The sequence below is a fragment of the Gadus morhua genome, chromosome 12 (assembly GCF_902167405.1).
Source record: "Gadus morhua chromosome 12, gadMor3.0, whole genome shotgun sequence".
NCBI lineage: Eukaryota > Metazoa > Chordata > Actinopteri > Gadiformes > Gadidae > Gadus > Gadus morhua.
This window is the reverse complement of record NC_044059.1, coordinates 11,037,395-11,053,017: the sequence shown is the minus strand read 5'-3', so window position 1 is coordinate 11,053,017 and position 15,623 is coordinate 11,037,395. Positions and strand designations below refer to the sequence as shown.

The 15,623-nt window shown below is 41.4% G+C and overlaps 1 protein-coding gene across 1 annotated transcript in view; it reads left to right on the top strand.

Moving 5' to 3' along the window:
• LOC115555136 (NLR family CARD domain-containing protein 3) overlaps positions 1 to 12,244 on the top strand; it is a 28,444-nt gene extending 16,200 nt beyond the window's left edge. Inside the window, exons 7-10 of the mRNA XM_030371828.1 lie at positions 9,620 to 9,793; positions 10,653 to 10,826; positions 11,001 to 11,047; positions 11,697 to 12,244. Coding sequence (XP_030227688.1) covers positions 9,620 to 9,793; positions 10,653 to 10,826; positions 11,001 to 11,047; positions 11,697 to 12,244 — 943 coding nt within the window. The remainder of the gene's footprint in view (positions 1 to 9,619; positions 9,794 to 10,652; positions 10,827 to 11,000; positions 11,048 to 11,696) is intronic.
• The last annotated feature ends 3,379 nt before the right edge of the window (positions 12,245 to 15,623 follow it).

Here is a 15,623-nt window from a genome sequence, read left to right as displayed (position 1 = left end):
CTGTGTCGGTTGTAGCAACACAAATACACATGCATAGGCATTAGGCATATATAAACACACTCACACGCATGCATTTCTGAATACACACACTACATACACACACACACACACACACACACACACACACACACACACACACACACACACACACACACACACACACACACACACACACACACACACACACACACACACTCACACATGCATATATCGGTGGAGGCTTCTCCAGTGGGGAGAGGGAGGAAGATCCCCCTTAACAAAAAATGTAGATTGCCCAGACTGCTGTAATGTATTAATTCCCTTAAATATGACTACTTTAATGCCTTTGTATATGTAATGTTCGTTTTCCTGGATAAAGGGACATTAGCACCCCTTATCGCCTATTGAACATAACTGCTTGAGGAAGTTCCTCCCTTAGCCTCCACTGACTCCCCTTAATTTCTCCAGCAGTATTGGCACGGTGAATAAGGCCCATTCTGAATCATCCATTAGCATCCACATTTGCCTCATACAATGTTAGGCCTACTACAGGCAATGTAAATAGTTGTGAAGTAATGTTCTTGCTTTTAATTGTTTGTTACTCTGACCGTTCTGTTTCATAGTTTGGAAAGGATGTTAGTGAATGATTCAGAGCATGATGCATTATAAATTGCATCACTTTTGGTCTTGTTTCTTGATTTTTCTTAAAACAATTGTTGCTAAAAAATAAACATAGCCAATTGACAAACAATAGCTTCAGTCATTTAGGGCAAAAAAAAGAATATAAGGTAAATATATTTATAATGGAGCCAAATGAACCCCCTTCATTTCGAGGTTACTGAATCGTAGTTTTGACGCCTCAGGTGTCGTGGTTTCGGGCACGACCCGGAGAGTGGTAGAGGTTCAACGCTTGAGTTTTTCAGAGCTATGATATGGTGTGGACTAACGGAATACATTTATTTACTGAATAGGCCATGGGCCTACTTATCGAAATTAAGTTACACACAGGCTTACACACTTTATTACTTCTTCTTTTTTTGGATTCTCAGCATAACAGATATACAGTACACGTCATACATAAAGTGAAATTGAAACATTCTGTGAAAAAAGGTACTAACAAAGAGACAGTTTACCCCCAACTCCAAATCAAGTATGAATTATATAAGAATATAAGGTAAATATACTTATAATGGAGCCAAATGAACCCCCTGCATTCCGATGAGCCCCCGACGCCTCATGTAAATGACCTCTCAGAGAAACATCTGTTATCCCCTGTGGTCCCTCGTCTGTGGTTTTGGATGTATATTCTGGAAGCTCCAAATTGGAGTAACGTTAACTAATCCATACCCCATCTAAAATCAGACACCACCCACATTAGGATTATGACTGTATGTGCCACAGAAAAATAAAGTGGCATTGTTAACTATTACAAATGCATATTTTACTGTTAAAATTAATATTGCTTTCACAGGGCTCATCTCTCAAACCCATGTGGTCATGGGTCATGGGGATTTAAGATCAGGTTTATAAACTAGGCGATGAATGGATTTTGATGAAAGACCTCACTTCATATAACTAATGTATAATATGTAACTTTATGCAACTAATGTTAAATATGTAACCCTTTTGTACGTAATGCTTGAATTATGTAAGGATTGTATTTTAGACATTTTGAGCGGGACATAAATGCTAATGGAGAACGGGGCGGGCCCGTAGCTTAGAGCATTGTGATTGGCCAAGGACATCTTGGGGGAGGCCACACAATTAGGATATAAATAAGGATATAAAGCGGAGCTCCGAGACTGTTTGCGAGTTCTTTGCAAACCAACTCAGGTGATGTTTTTACTCTCTGTGGTGACAATAAAGCCTTGATCAATCAACCCTAGTCCTTCTCGACCTCTCGTAATTTGTTAGAGTAGGCCTATTATACCGTGGGTTTTATCCACGACAGTAGCAAGATGGAGGAACACAAGAATCCAACCCAACCAGATTAATCACTGAAGAGAAAATAACCCTTCTATTATATAAACATAACCAGTGCTTAATTTGAGGGGGAGCAAGGGGGAGCGCGCTCCGGAAGCTCTGACGTGCGCTCCGCCAGCTGGATCTTGAGTGTGTGTGTGTGTGTGTGTGTGTGTGTGTGTGTGTGTGTGTGTGTGTGTGTGTGTGTGTGTGTGTGTGTGTGTGTGTGTGTGTGTGTGTGTGTGTGTGTGTGTGTGTGTGTGAGGGGCTAATACTGTGTGCATGTGTGTGTTTTGTTCAGATGTGCAGCAAGAGAGGTTGGACTTGGAGTGACGCGAGTCGGTTGAGTGATGTGTGATAAATCTGCGAGGAGTTAGCGAAAGTAGTGAACTTTATTATTATTATGGTTTTTGTGGTATTCTGGTATTGTTCTGGTTAATAATATGTATCTATTTGTTAACGTGGCCAAGTTGTCATGCCAGATTGTTGTTCTAACTAGGCCTACTATAATCTATGAGGTAGCCTATCTATTTGTTTTCATCTTTTGATGCGACGGAGATCCATTTTCAAGGACTTGGTGTATTTTGTTGTGTTGAGAATACAATGACTCAATGACGCACCTGCGAGTGCATGACATATTCCTCAACTGTTAGTAAACAAAGGTAAACTTTATAACGTGTGGCTGTGTGTCTCTCCAACCTAACATATGTTTACTATTTTTCTGCGTACATCCCCATTCACGAGGCTTTAGTAGGCTAATTTCTTGCGATGTTGAAACCCCCCCGCCGCTTTTTTTCTACTCGTCCTCAGCGCTCCGGGAGCTCCCACTTGACAAATTAAGCACTGAACATAACCATTATTAATGATTACACTACATGCTGTACAAGGTCAGATTTCTCCTCAACACCCTGTGTAGCCGTTAATGCTGTCACATCAGCAGTTGCATTCATGTAGAATTGTTTAAAGGATCCATTTTGATGACATGCTGAATGACATCACGTTAGAATGTTTGCACACTGTACTGATTCTAATGAGACTAAAGGTGTGCCGAATGCCTGCCTGTAAAGGGTGCAGCAAGATGGAGAATTAAAAGCAAACAAAGAATCCAAGCCAACAGGAAGACTTGTACGGTAAATATGCTGTGATATGTGATGACAGTTCACACACTCTGCTGTGTTGAGCTCGAATTAGGTTTACCCAGAAAAATTACTATTTATTTGATGACATAATAACTTTTTGGTTTCATGGCTAACAGACTTTAGATTTACTCGTGAATTGTAAACATTTTGGGACCCCAGTAAAGAAAACTGAAAGTTAAAAAAAGGAGAAAACAGTCAAATGTTTCCACTGTTTAATACCCTTGGATATTTAACATGACCTCATGAGGCCCAAACACATTGACACTATTCAGATAGCAGTCAATAGTGAGAATAGTGAACATGGTTTTTAATGCCTAGACGTATTTGTTATTCAATTTGGGTCGTTTTGGCAAAAGTTTAACTGTTGCTCTTATTTGTTGGAGTTAGTGTTTGGAGACAATGATCTATAGTTTCAGGAAACACATTTCAACGGTATTTGTTTATTTGTCTCTACATGAGAATATGAACTGGCAGGGGAACTGGTCCAACTGGTAAGTTCACAGCATCATTTCCTTGTTATGAGTCTGAAGGTTTGCTGTGGTTCACTTCATTACAGCAGGAAGAAGACTAAGGTACTGTTCTCAACTCTGATCCCTGATATATCATACATTTGCAGAATATTGAATTATATCAGTAGGTTGATGGTGGGTTTTCTGTAAAGCACACGGTTAAAAAAATGTATAGAATATATAGATGCATGGCTATTTGTCAAATATACTATTTACAAATTTTGCTAAAGTGACTGACAGTGAATTCAGATACCGGTCATTCAGGAGCAGGGAGGTGTTAGACAGTACAGACACAGGTCATTATGGAGCAGGTAGGGGTTAGTTTATTAAATTTTTATGTGATTTATGATTTCTCTCAAATCACAATTGACCTTGGGTGACTTCAAAGGTAGCCTACTTAGGATAGAATGTACAGTTGTTATATTTGTATTACTGTCGTGTTCTTTTAGAAAAGGTAATCGAATCAGGATCGCTTTTAACTCACTTTATTTGGTAAAGTTTCGGTATGGTACCTATATGAAGCAAAGGTGGGAAATTGTATTATGTACACGTGGAGATGCCTTTAGCAGGGCATCCGAGGTTGCCCTGCCTCTAGAGTCGCTGCCTCTTCTGGGGCTTGCGCGCTGTTTACATACAGGGCAGGCATGGCCTCTAGACGTATAATGTGTTCTAAATTTGGCTATGGTTTTGAGAGCCTGCTTCAAGTTTTCCTCATGTGTGACGGTGCTGTTATCTTGTGGCTAAGTGCAGTTATTGCAGGTTATATGTTTGGTCCTGCTCCCCTTGTGGCTAAGTGCAGTTATTACAGGTTATATGTTTGGTCCTGCTCCCCTTGTGGCTATGTGCAGTTATTGCAGCTTATATGCTTATTTGCATCACATTTCCATGAGTCATATCATATAAGGCAGGAAGATGCACGTCAACTTGTTCTGGGTCTTGTTCGCTGTGGGCCTACAGCATAGATGTGGTTGTGATATCATACGACATGAGGAAGTCCATATACGGACATGTCTTCAGAGCGGTTTAACCAGCACATGGAACAGTAGCTATGATATTCGCACAGTGAACTTGATCAGACACATTTGATGCCCTAAGAGACCTTCTGTGTGGAATGATAATACGTTATTAGAAACATCTGGCCAGCATCTGCACATCTTTGCCCTCGTTGAGAATGAGAGGGTCTATGAATCTGCGTCTAGGAAAGACCACACTGCATCTCTTCCAAAGTAAACTGTGACAACAGCCCCCAGTGACCGGCAATAAGCAGCTTTTATAAATGAAGAGAACGCTGAATGTATGCAGAAACAACATGCAGTTGAGTTTGTGTCCAGATCCTGGTCTTCTATGGAAGAAGAGAGAGAGAAGGGGGGTCCTACCTCTAAAACCACTCTGCCTTGGGAAAATGGCTGCCCGAGCAAAGCCAAGCGGTAAGGAGAGAGGATCTCACTGTCTGTGACTGTTGTCCATCTCAGAGCTCAGCAGTGATACATCATGACTCCATCATTAGTCTGAGTTAACGCTGTGTTTGTTGTGTTGAAGCCCAGAGCAGCAGGAGAGAGCAGACTCCCCTGGACCCAGCTGTGTCTCCATGAAGAGTGACCGGTCTATGGACAAACCTGTTCGTTTCAAAGATGGAAAACAGTCTGTTGAGAGGTGAGGATTTAGCAGAGATTGTTAAAAATACAGCATCTATAAAACATCCATAAATCCTTGTTCTTGTTTTTTGAGAAGAGTCGAGCAGGAGAGAGCAGATTCCCCTGGACCCAGCTGTGTCTCCATGAAGAGTGACCGGTCTATGGACAAACCTGTTCGTTTCAAAGATGGAAATCAGTCTGTTGAGGAGAGGTGAGGATTTAGCAGAGATTATAAAAAATACAGCATCTTTGAAACATCCATAAATCCTGGTTCTTGTTTTCCTAGAAATGTCCTGCAGGAGAAGGCAGACTCCCCTGGACCCAGCTGTGTCTCCATGAAGAGTGACCGGTCTATGGACAAACCTGTTCGTTTCAAAGATGGAAAACAGTCTGTTGAGGAGAGGTGAGGATTTAGCAGAGATTATTAAAAATACAGCATCTATCAAACAACCATAAAACCTTGTTCTTGTTTTTCTAGAAGTGTCCAGCAGGAGAGAGAAGACTCCCCTGGACCCAGCTGTGTCTCCATGAAGAGTGACTGGTCTATGGACAAACCTGTTCGTTTCAAAGATGGAAATTTGTCTATTGAGAAGAGGTGAGGTTTTAGCAGAGATTATTAAAAATACCGCATCTATCAAACATCCATAAATCCCGATTCACCCAGCTGTGACTTCATGAAGAGTGACTGGTCTATGGGCAGACCTTCTGCATTTAAAGATGGACGCCCCTCCAGAGAGGAGATGTATTCGTTTCAAACAGACTATGACTTATCTGACTTAATGTATACAAGTCAGGAAAAATGTATCCAAAATGTGTGTGTGTGTGTGTGTGTGTGTGTGTGTGTGTGTGTGTGTGTGTGTGTGTGTGTGTGTGTGTGTGTGTGTGTGTGTGTGTGTGTGTGTTCTCCACAGTCAACACCAGGAGAGGACAAAGTTTACTAGCGATCACTCTGTTCAGCAGCATCAAACACAGCTGATCATGGTGTGTAAAGTCCCATTAAAAAGCATCTCTTCTGTTACGAATAGTCTCCAGGCTTCGCTCTTCTGCCAGCGGGACGTGAATCCAGGGCAGATGCTTTAAATGTGCTCAGTTAGATCAGAGTAAAGTTCTCCTTGATGTTTGTTCTGTTCCAGAGTGCTGAGGAGGTGGATGGTAAGAACAAGGAGCAGAGGAGGCGCGCCATAGAGGGAGGTGTAGACATCACAAAGCTCTGCGGTACGAAGACAGAGGAGACAATTATTTTGAAAGGTAGAAGAGACTCTTATCTTGAAAACAGAAGAAATACTTATTTTGAAGAGCAATATGAGACTCTTATTTATTATTTTCAGACTAAATGACAGAATGTGAAATGTTTTACATTTCTAACTTCAATTTGGAGATCTTTCGTCTTTGGTGTTAAATTGTCGAGTTACTATAAGGCCAAGTTTCTGCGGCCTTCAACCGTCAAACGGTTGGGGTCCGTTGTACTCATATTGACCACTTTTATATTAATGTTTGCATTAAACTCTACTTAATTATCAATTTGGTGGTTCCAGCCCAACCGGAAGTTATGTAATCTCTCCCTGAGAGGTCGTAGAAGATGTAAAAAAAACACACCCTTTATGTTAGGCAATATTGACTTGAGAATAAGATGGAGACGTGTGAATCATTAAGGTCTGGTAAAATTATAAACTTGGGGGCTCTAGTTCTTCAGGAAAGAGCATCATCAAATGCTCCAACGCATTGGAAACACAAAAATGCTAGAAATTATTCTAAATTCGTATACTGTGACGTAAATCAGCACACATAATAACAAGCTGTAATAACCGCACAAGATGTCAGTGATGCGACGTATTTAACAAGTAAGTTGTAATGACTGCAGATAGCCACCAGATGTCAGTACCAGCACACATACAAGGAAGTATGAGGGGGGCGCTCAACACCATAGCCAATCAGATTATACGTCATAGAGGCGAATTGATCGCTCATGCTAATGGAAAGTCGGAAGAATCTTACAAAGCTATGTGAATAATTTTTGGTACAATATCAAAAAAAAAATTGACTGAGGACATGTTACTCCACTGATGTCACCAATCGCTAACTGTGGTCTTGCGTTGCTTTGTCATTTAGGATCGGCTGTTCAGTGCCAACATAAGTCCCATCTGATGAAGAAGTTCAGGTTTATGTTCGAGGGAATCGCCAAAGCAGGACATTCAACACCTCTAAATGACTTCTACACAGAGCTCTTCATCACAGAGAGAGGCAGTGGAGAGTTCAACAAGGAACATGAGTTCAGACTGATTGAAACAGCTGCCAGGAAACTGGCCAAGGAGGAAAAGCATATAAAATGTGAAGACATCTTTAAACCCTTACCTGAACAAGATCAACCAATCAGAACAATAATGACAACTGGAGTGGCTGGCATTGGTAAAACCGCCTTAACACACAAGTTCACTCTGGACTGGGCTGAAGGCAATGCCAACAACGACATACACTTCACATTTCTCCTCACTTTCAGAGAGCTGAATTTATTGAAAGGGAAAGAGTTTAGCTTGGTTGAACTTCTTAATCACTTCTTTATTGAGACCAAAGAAGCAGAAATCTGCAGAAATGACTGGTACCAAGTTGTCTTCATCTTGGATGGTCTGGATGAGTGTCGACATCCTTTGGACTTCCAGAACAACCCGATCTGGACTGATGTCACAAGGTCCACCTCAGTTGACGTGCTGCTGACAAACCTCATCAGGGGCGACCTGCTTCCCTCCGCTCGTATCTGGATAACCACACGCCCTGAAGCCGCCAATAAGATCCCTGCTGAGTGTGTTGGCATGGTGACAGAGGTGAGAGGGTTCACCGACCCACAGAAGGAGGAGTACTTCAGGAAGAGATTCAGAGAGGAGAAGCTGGCCAGCACAATCATCTCCCACATCAAGAAATCACGAAGCCTCCACATCATGTGTCACATCCCAGTCTTCTGTTGGATCACAGCTACAGTTCTGGAGGACTCCTTCAAAACATCCAAGAGAGGAGAAGAGGTGCCCAATACTGTGACTCAGATGTACAGTCACTTCCTGAGGGTTCAGTGCATACAGGGGGACAGGAAGTACCATGGGAGAGCTGAAACAGATCAACACTGGAGTTCAGAGAGCAGGGAGATCATCGTTTCGCTGGGGAAACTGGCTTTTAACCAGCTGGAGAAAGGCAACCTGATTTTCTATGAGGAAGACCTGGCTGAGTGTGGCATCGATATCAGAGCAGCCTCAATGTACTCAGGAGTGTTCACCCAGATCTTTAAAGAGGAATGTTGGCTGTACCAGGACAAGGTGTTCTGCTTTGTCCATCTGAGCATCCAGGAGTTTCTGGCTGCCCTTTATGTCTTTCAGTCCTTCATCAACACTGGTGTCAATCTGCTCTCCAAAAAAAACAAAAAGAAAAACAAGAAAAAGAAGACCTTCAAGAACTATAGACTCGTACTCTACCAGAGTGCTGTGGACATGGCCTTACAGAGTCAGAACGGACACCTAGACTTGTTCCTCCGCTTCCTCCTGGGCCTTTCTCCGGAGACCAATCAGATTATCCTACGAGGACTGCTCGGACAGACAGGAAGTAGCTCACAGACCTATCACAAAACAGTGTCTTACATCAAGAAGAGGATAAATGAAAATCCTTCTCCAGAGAGAAGCATCAATCTGATCCACTGTCTGAATGAGCTGAACGACCGATCTCTGGTGGAGGAGATCCAACAGTACCTGACATCAGGAAGTCTGTCCAGAAAATCTCTCTCTCCTACTCAGTGGTCAGCTCTTGTCTTCATCTTACTGTCATCAGAAGCGGAGCTGGACGTGTTTGACCTGAAGAGATTCTCTGCTTCAGAGGAAGGTCTTATAAGGCTGCTGCCAGTGTTCAAAGCCTCCAAAACATCTCTGTAAGTTCACTAGTAACATGTATTACAATACACACAACACAATATACATAATACTAGAATTTAAAAGTTATGATGATACACAAAACATCTCTGTAGGTTCACTAGTATCATCTTTTACAATACACACAATATAATATACTTAATATATATAATATAAAACTAATGATAATATACAAAACATATCTGTAGGTGTACTTAACAACTACATATACAATACACGCAACACAATATCCTTAATTCTACGATAAAAAAATAACAATGGAAAACATTTTCAAACACTACAAAACATCTTTCCAATATTCAACAGTTTACGCAAAATATTTAATTGACATTTAAGGATCTAATGTATTGACTAATATATCTGAGTTAAATTAATAAAAGATTTCTAATAAAAGATTTCAACACAATTCCTTCATAAGGATCAGTAAAAGATTTTATGATTTATTTATTTTAATCAGAGTTCCTAACATGTTCTGTTTATTTTGTGTAAAGGCTGAATGGCTGTCATTTGTCAGGGAGATGCTGTGAAGCTCTGGCCTCAGTTCTCAGCTCCAACTCCTCTAGTCTGAGAGAGCTGGACCTTAGTACCAATGATCTGCAGGATTCAGGAGTGAAGCTGCTCTCTGCTGGACTGGGGAGTCCACACTGTACACTGGAAGCTCTCAGGTCAGTCTTACTCACAATCAAACAGTTACACCACTTGTTGCCATTAGTTGTCAAATGTGAAAGTGGGTCGTGTTTCCCAATAGAGCGGTCAGACCGGTGACGCAATACAGCCGCGCTTAAACATCCAGCACTGAACTGAACCTTGGCAGTTTGCATGCATCGCAGTGCCATTACCACTCATCTTATGAAACACAAGACCTCAATCTCATTATTTTTGTGTTGCCATGACAGTGAAGTTGTACGTTATATTCAGTTCAGGTGTATGTTTTATTAAATCATATTCTACTCCTAATTATGACAGACAGTAAGGTGACCTTTAGAGTTGCTTTGTGAAGTTTAAAAACAGGTGCTTCTTAGAACTGGGTCTTTTAAGGAGTTTTGTTGAATCCTTAGTTATTCGACTTCTAAGTAAGTCATAATTTCAAGATCTACTGTATTGACATTTACTTAAACTACTAAAACATGTCTGATAGCCAATTTAAAATAAAACCTTAATCCCAATTTCTCACATGTTCGTCTTTTTTTTGTGAAGGCTGAATGGCTGTTATCTGTCAGAGAGATGCTGTGAAGCTCTGGCCTCAGTTCTCAGCTCCTCCTCTAGTCTGAGAGAGCTTGACCTGAGTAGCAATGATCTGCAGGATTCAGGAGTGAAGCTGCTCTCTGCTGGACTGGGGAGTCAACACTGTAAACTGGAAACTCTCAGGTCAGTTTTCCTCACATTCAAACAGTTACACACAAAGAAAACATTTGACAGATTCACATCCAGAAAAGTAATATTTTGGTAAAAAAGAAAATCACACTGTGTGTGTGTTTGTGTGTGTTTGTGTGGGTGTGGGTGTGGGTGTGTGTGTGTGTTTAGCTTGTCCGGCTGCCTGGTCACACAGGAAGGCTGTGCTTCTCTGGCCTCAGCTCTGAGCTCCAACCCCTCCCATCTGAGAGAGCTGGACCTGAGCTACAATCACCCAGGAGACTCAGGAGCTGCGCTGCTCTCTGCTGGACTGGAGGATCCACGCTGGAGACTGGACACTCTCAGGTATGGAGAGGATATCTCACCACTCAGGGACAATGTCTATTACAAGGATTCATACCGCTACTAGATGAAATGTTTTAAACGTAGCTGTAACTCATGTTGTATAGAAAGCGTTGAGACAGCAGATGATAAAGGTGAATGTTTCAACATGCTGCTCTCACTTTGTTTCCCCCGCAGTGTGGAGCACGGTGGAGTGTGGAGGCTGAAACCAGCTCTAAAGAAGTGTAAGTGTCTGTTTAGTTTGATTCATTACACTTACTATTGAGATGGAAAGTCCATCGAAACAGCCAGAGGTGACATTCTTCATTCAAATATTGACTTGTGTTAATGTTGACATGTCTGTATAGTATGTATGAAACAGTTCTATGGTACCAACAGTTAATATCCAGCCTGTATGTGAGCCCAGCTTGTTCAGTCTGTTGTTTACTTTGGTATAATGGATGTGTATTTGAACCTTTCAAAGTCTTATATCTTGAAGAGTATGTAGAGTATTCGTGCTGAACGTTTTAATGTATAATATGTGTATGTGTATGTTGTGTAAATGTTGAGTGAGTAGATGCAGTTTAAACATTTGTATAGGCTTCAATGTTTTGACTTGGACAGCCACTCAAACACACATGGGTAATAACTTAAACTTTAATTATCTAATAGTGAAGGCACACTAGTCCACTATAGTAGCTAACATGCGATATTATTTAATCTTTCTATGTTAATGTTTGTAGAGTAGATTAATGTGAAAAAGGACAGGAATAAGAAGAAGAATGGAAGACATCAGCACTAGTGATGATGATGATGATGATGATGATGATGATGATGATGATGAGGATGATGATGATGATAGGTTCAGCAGCTAATCATGCCTTCTCCTGTCAGATGCCTGTGAACTCAGACTGGACCCAAACACAGCCCAAAGACGACTCTCTCTGTCTGAGGACAACGGAAGGGTGACGCTGGTTACAGAGAACCAGTTGTATCCGGATCACTCAGAGAGATTTGACTTCTGGCCCCAGGTGTTGTGTAGAGAGGGTCTGACCGGCCGCTGTTACTGGGAGGTAGAGAGGAAAGGACGTGTTGATATAGGAGTGACATACAGAGGAATCACAAGGAGAGGAGGGGGTGAAGACAGCAGGCTTGGAGAGAACAACAAGTCCTGGAGACTTTGTTGTAATGACGATGGTTGCTATGCCTACTACAACGCTAGAAGATCAGACATACGTCTCCGCCGCGCTAAAAGAGTAGGAGTGTATCTGGACCGGCCTGCTGGCACTCTGTCCTTCTACAGAGTGTCCCCAGATGTAGAAGGGTCCTCAGACACACTGACACACCTCCACACCTTCCAGTCCACCTTCACCCAGGAGGACCTCCTCCCTGGGTTGAGGTTATTGAGTTATGGTGCCTCAGTGTCTCTGTGTCGGTTATAGCAACACACACACACACACACACACACACACACACACACACACACACACACACGAACACACAAACATGCATATATAAACACACACACGCATTGATGAATACACACAACGCAAACACACACACACACAAATATATGAATGCACACACACCACCCACATGCATATATAAACACAATCACACTCACATATATGAATACACCCACATGTATACACATTCACATACTCATTCACACACGCATATTTTAATGCACTCACAACACACACATGCAGACACACACACACACACACACACAAACGGATAAATGAATACACTCAAATGCGTGCACGTGCCCATGTATGAATACACACACACACACACACACACACACACACACACACACACACACACACACACACACACACACACACACACACAAACATGAATAAACACATATGAATATACACAGTCACTGTGTTCTGTTGATTTAAAGACATGTACTATACTCAATTCCATGAAGGGATGAGACTTAAAAATAACTTTTAAATGTTCCATAGGGTTAAACAGGTCTAACATTGACTATTTTTCTAATGTAAAATACCGTATTTTCCGGACTATAAGTCGCGGTTTTTTTGTACTTTGGCTTGCCCTGCGATTTATATTTCGAAGCGACTTATATGCCAAAATTGTGCGTACATAATCTTCGGCCGCAAGATGGCACCGTCATTCATTAGGCCTACAACTGAACGCTGCAAGCCTACTGCACCACCGAATAAATTATAAATAAACTAGACCGTAGACAAAACAAAAGAGAACACAAAATAAAATGCCGCCAAAAAGAAAAAGCTATACTGCACAATTTAAACTGCAGATTATAAAGTATGTAGCCGAAAACGGCAATCGAGCAACAGAAAGAAAGTTTGGGGTGAGTGAAAAACTTGTCCGGGACTGGCGAAAAGCCGAGGAAACTGTAATTGCGATGAAAAAAACAAAGAAAGCTAACCGGGGGCTGAAAGCCCGATGGCCAGAGCTGGAGGAACGAGTCCACAGATGGGTCATTGAACAGCGTGATGCTGGCCGGGGCTTATCAACGGTGCAGTTGCGCCTCCATGCCCAGGTAGTTGCCAAGGAGATGAATATCACTGATTTTGCTGGCGGTCCATCTTGGTGCTATCGCTTCATGCAACGCAACCACCAGTCTATCAGAGCACGGACCGCGGCATGTTTAAAAATAAATGCGACTTATACACCGATGCAACGTATATGTTTTTTTCCTCGTCATGGAGCATTTTTTGACTGATGCGACTAATACTCGGGAGCGACGTATAGTCCGGAAAATACGGTATATTTTTTTATATTGATTGATTGTAAATCAACACTTATATAATCAACAAACAATATTTTGTATATTTTCAGAAATTAACAGTTTCAAACTAAAGGGCTCTGATACCAGTTTATATTTTGATAAGCCTAATATGGAACCTGGTTTAAAGCAGATTTAGTATTATAAGATAAGATAAGATCAACTTTATTCATCTCAGCAGCCAGCATACATACACAGCCCAACACAACACATGTATACATACATATCCCACCTAAACAAAACTCTGCACCCACAATACCTAGCCTAGGAGAGAAAAAGTGGAATGGATGGTCCATGTCCATAAGTAGAAGTAGCTATATATATATATATATATTAGTGCTGTCAGTTAAACACGTTGTTAACGGCGTTAACGCGAACCAATTTTAACGGCGTTAATTTTTTTTAGCGCGATTAATCGTGAGTTAACTATGACATTAATGTGATTAATCGTGATTAAATATTTTGATCGCTTGACAGCACTAATATATATATAAGCATATATAAGTATATATAAGTTTGATATATATAAGCAGCGCAAGCTGAAATTTAAATGAATATTCTTCTGTCCTTACTATATTCATAATGAAAGTGGTCTGGGGATAGCTATTGATCCTGTTGTGATGACTTTAAACTGAGTATGGATTCCTTGTGTTTTGTGGGAAACAACACAGCAGCAGAACATCAGTTATTAAAGACATGTGAAAACCTGTTTATGATGAGTTAGTTATGTCTGCTGCTTCTATTGTTTGAGTCCTAGTGTTTACTGTGTACATGTAAGGGTCTCTTTTTCTGTTGTACTGGTTAATAAAGCACAATGGTAATAAACAACTCAGTGTATCAGTGTGTTCAGCAGAGGATCAGTTAACACTTTAAGGTCGGAGGTTCACTAAATAAAAATCCAAAACAGAGTCTCTGTCTACGCAAACATTAATAATCAGGATACCAGGAAGTGCATTTCCATATCAAACTCTACGCCCGATGAGTGACGGAATATACAGAGAATTCAAGAGGTGACACGGCAGGAAACAGACCCCAGCTACTGGCGTCTCTCCAAAGATGATCATTGCAGGCTGGTTGATACACCACCTCCCCCGTGGCGTCTAACAGGACCCTGAGCCTCCATGTAGAAACACACAGAGGTCTGTGTCTGAGGCGGTGGTGCTGAGCTAAAGAAGAAGGGACCTCTCCTTCTCTGCCTGGGTGAGCGTGGGAGAGGGCCCATACAGGCAACCGTAGAATCAGACAAGGACCTGTTTCATTAAGATAATCAGTCACACAACGAATTCACCCTTTCTGTTGGTTATTATAGGGCAAGGCATTACAACAAAGAAGGATTCATTATCAGGAAAATCCCTGCATGCAGTTTTGGCTGCGGCCACTAGAGGGTTCAATGAGCCTCCGAAACAACACAAACTGCACCTGTGGTGTTCAGCAGATGATTCTACTTCCTTTTTCTTCAGTTGAAATCCTCCAAGCTCAGCAGATGTTTCTCAAGACCTCAAAACATGCACCTGCTGACACATAGTCATGGAAGTCTGTCTTTACTACGCAATAGAGACTATGGGCCTACTTATCTAAATTAAGTTACACAAAGGTTTACACACTTTACATACTTTTTTTCATGATTTATTTTTTTGATTTTGAGCTATAGATATACAGTACACCTCATACATAAAGTGAAATGAAAACAATCTGTGAAACAAGGTACTTGTTTCACAGATTGTGAAACAATGTAAGGGAGGGAAGGGTACCCCCCCTTCCCTCCCTTACACCAATAAAATAGGGTATAATGGGTTTTGACACAGGTATTAATGGGAGTGGATATTGGCCATGCATGCCATTACATATACAGAGACATACCACACACTTTAATACTGCCTGCTTTCAGAGGGTCTCCTGATGAGAAGCAACAAATAAAAAGTTTATGATTACTTCTCTCCTCGCTGCCTCCACAAACTACTGGATACTGAATGACGTCACGTTCCAATGTTGATACACTGTACCGATTTAGTGAGACTAAAGGTGTGTGTTGCTGAATACCA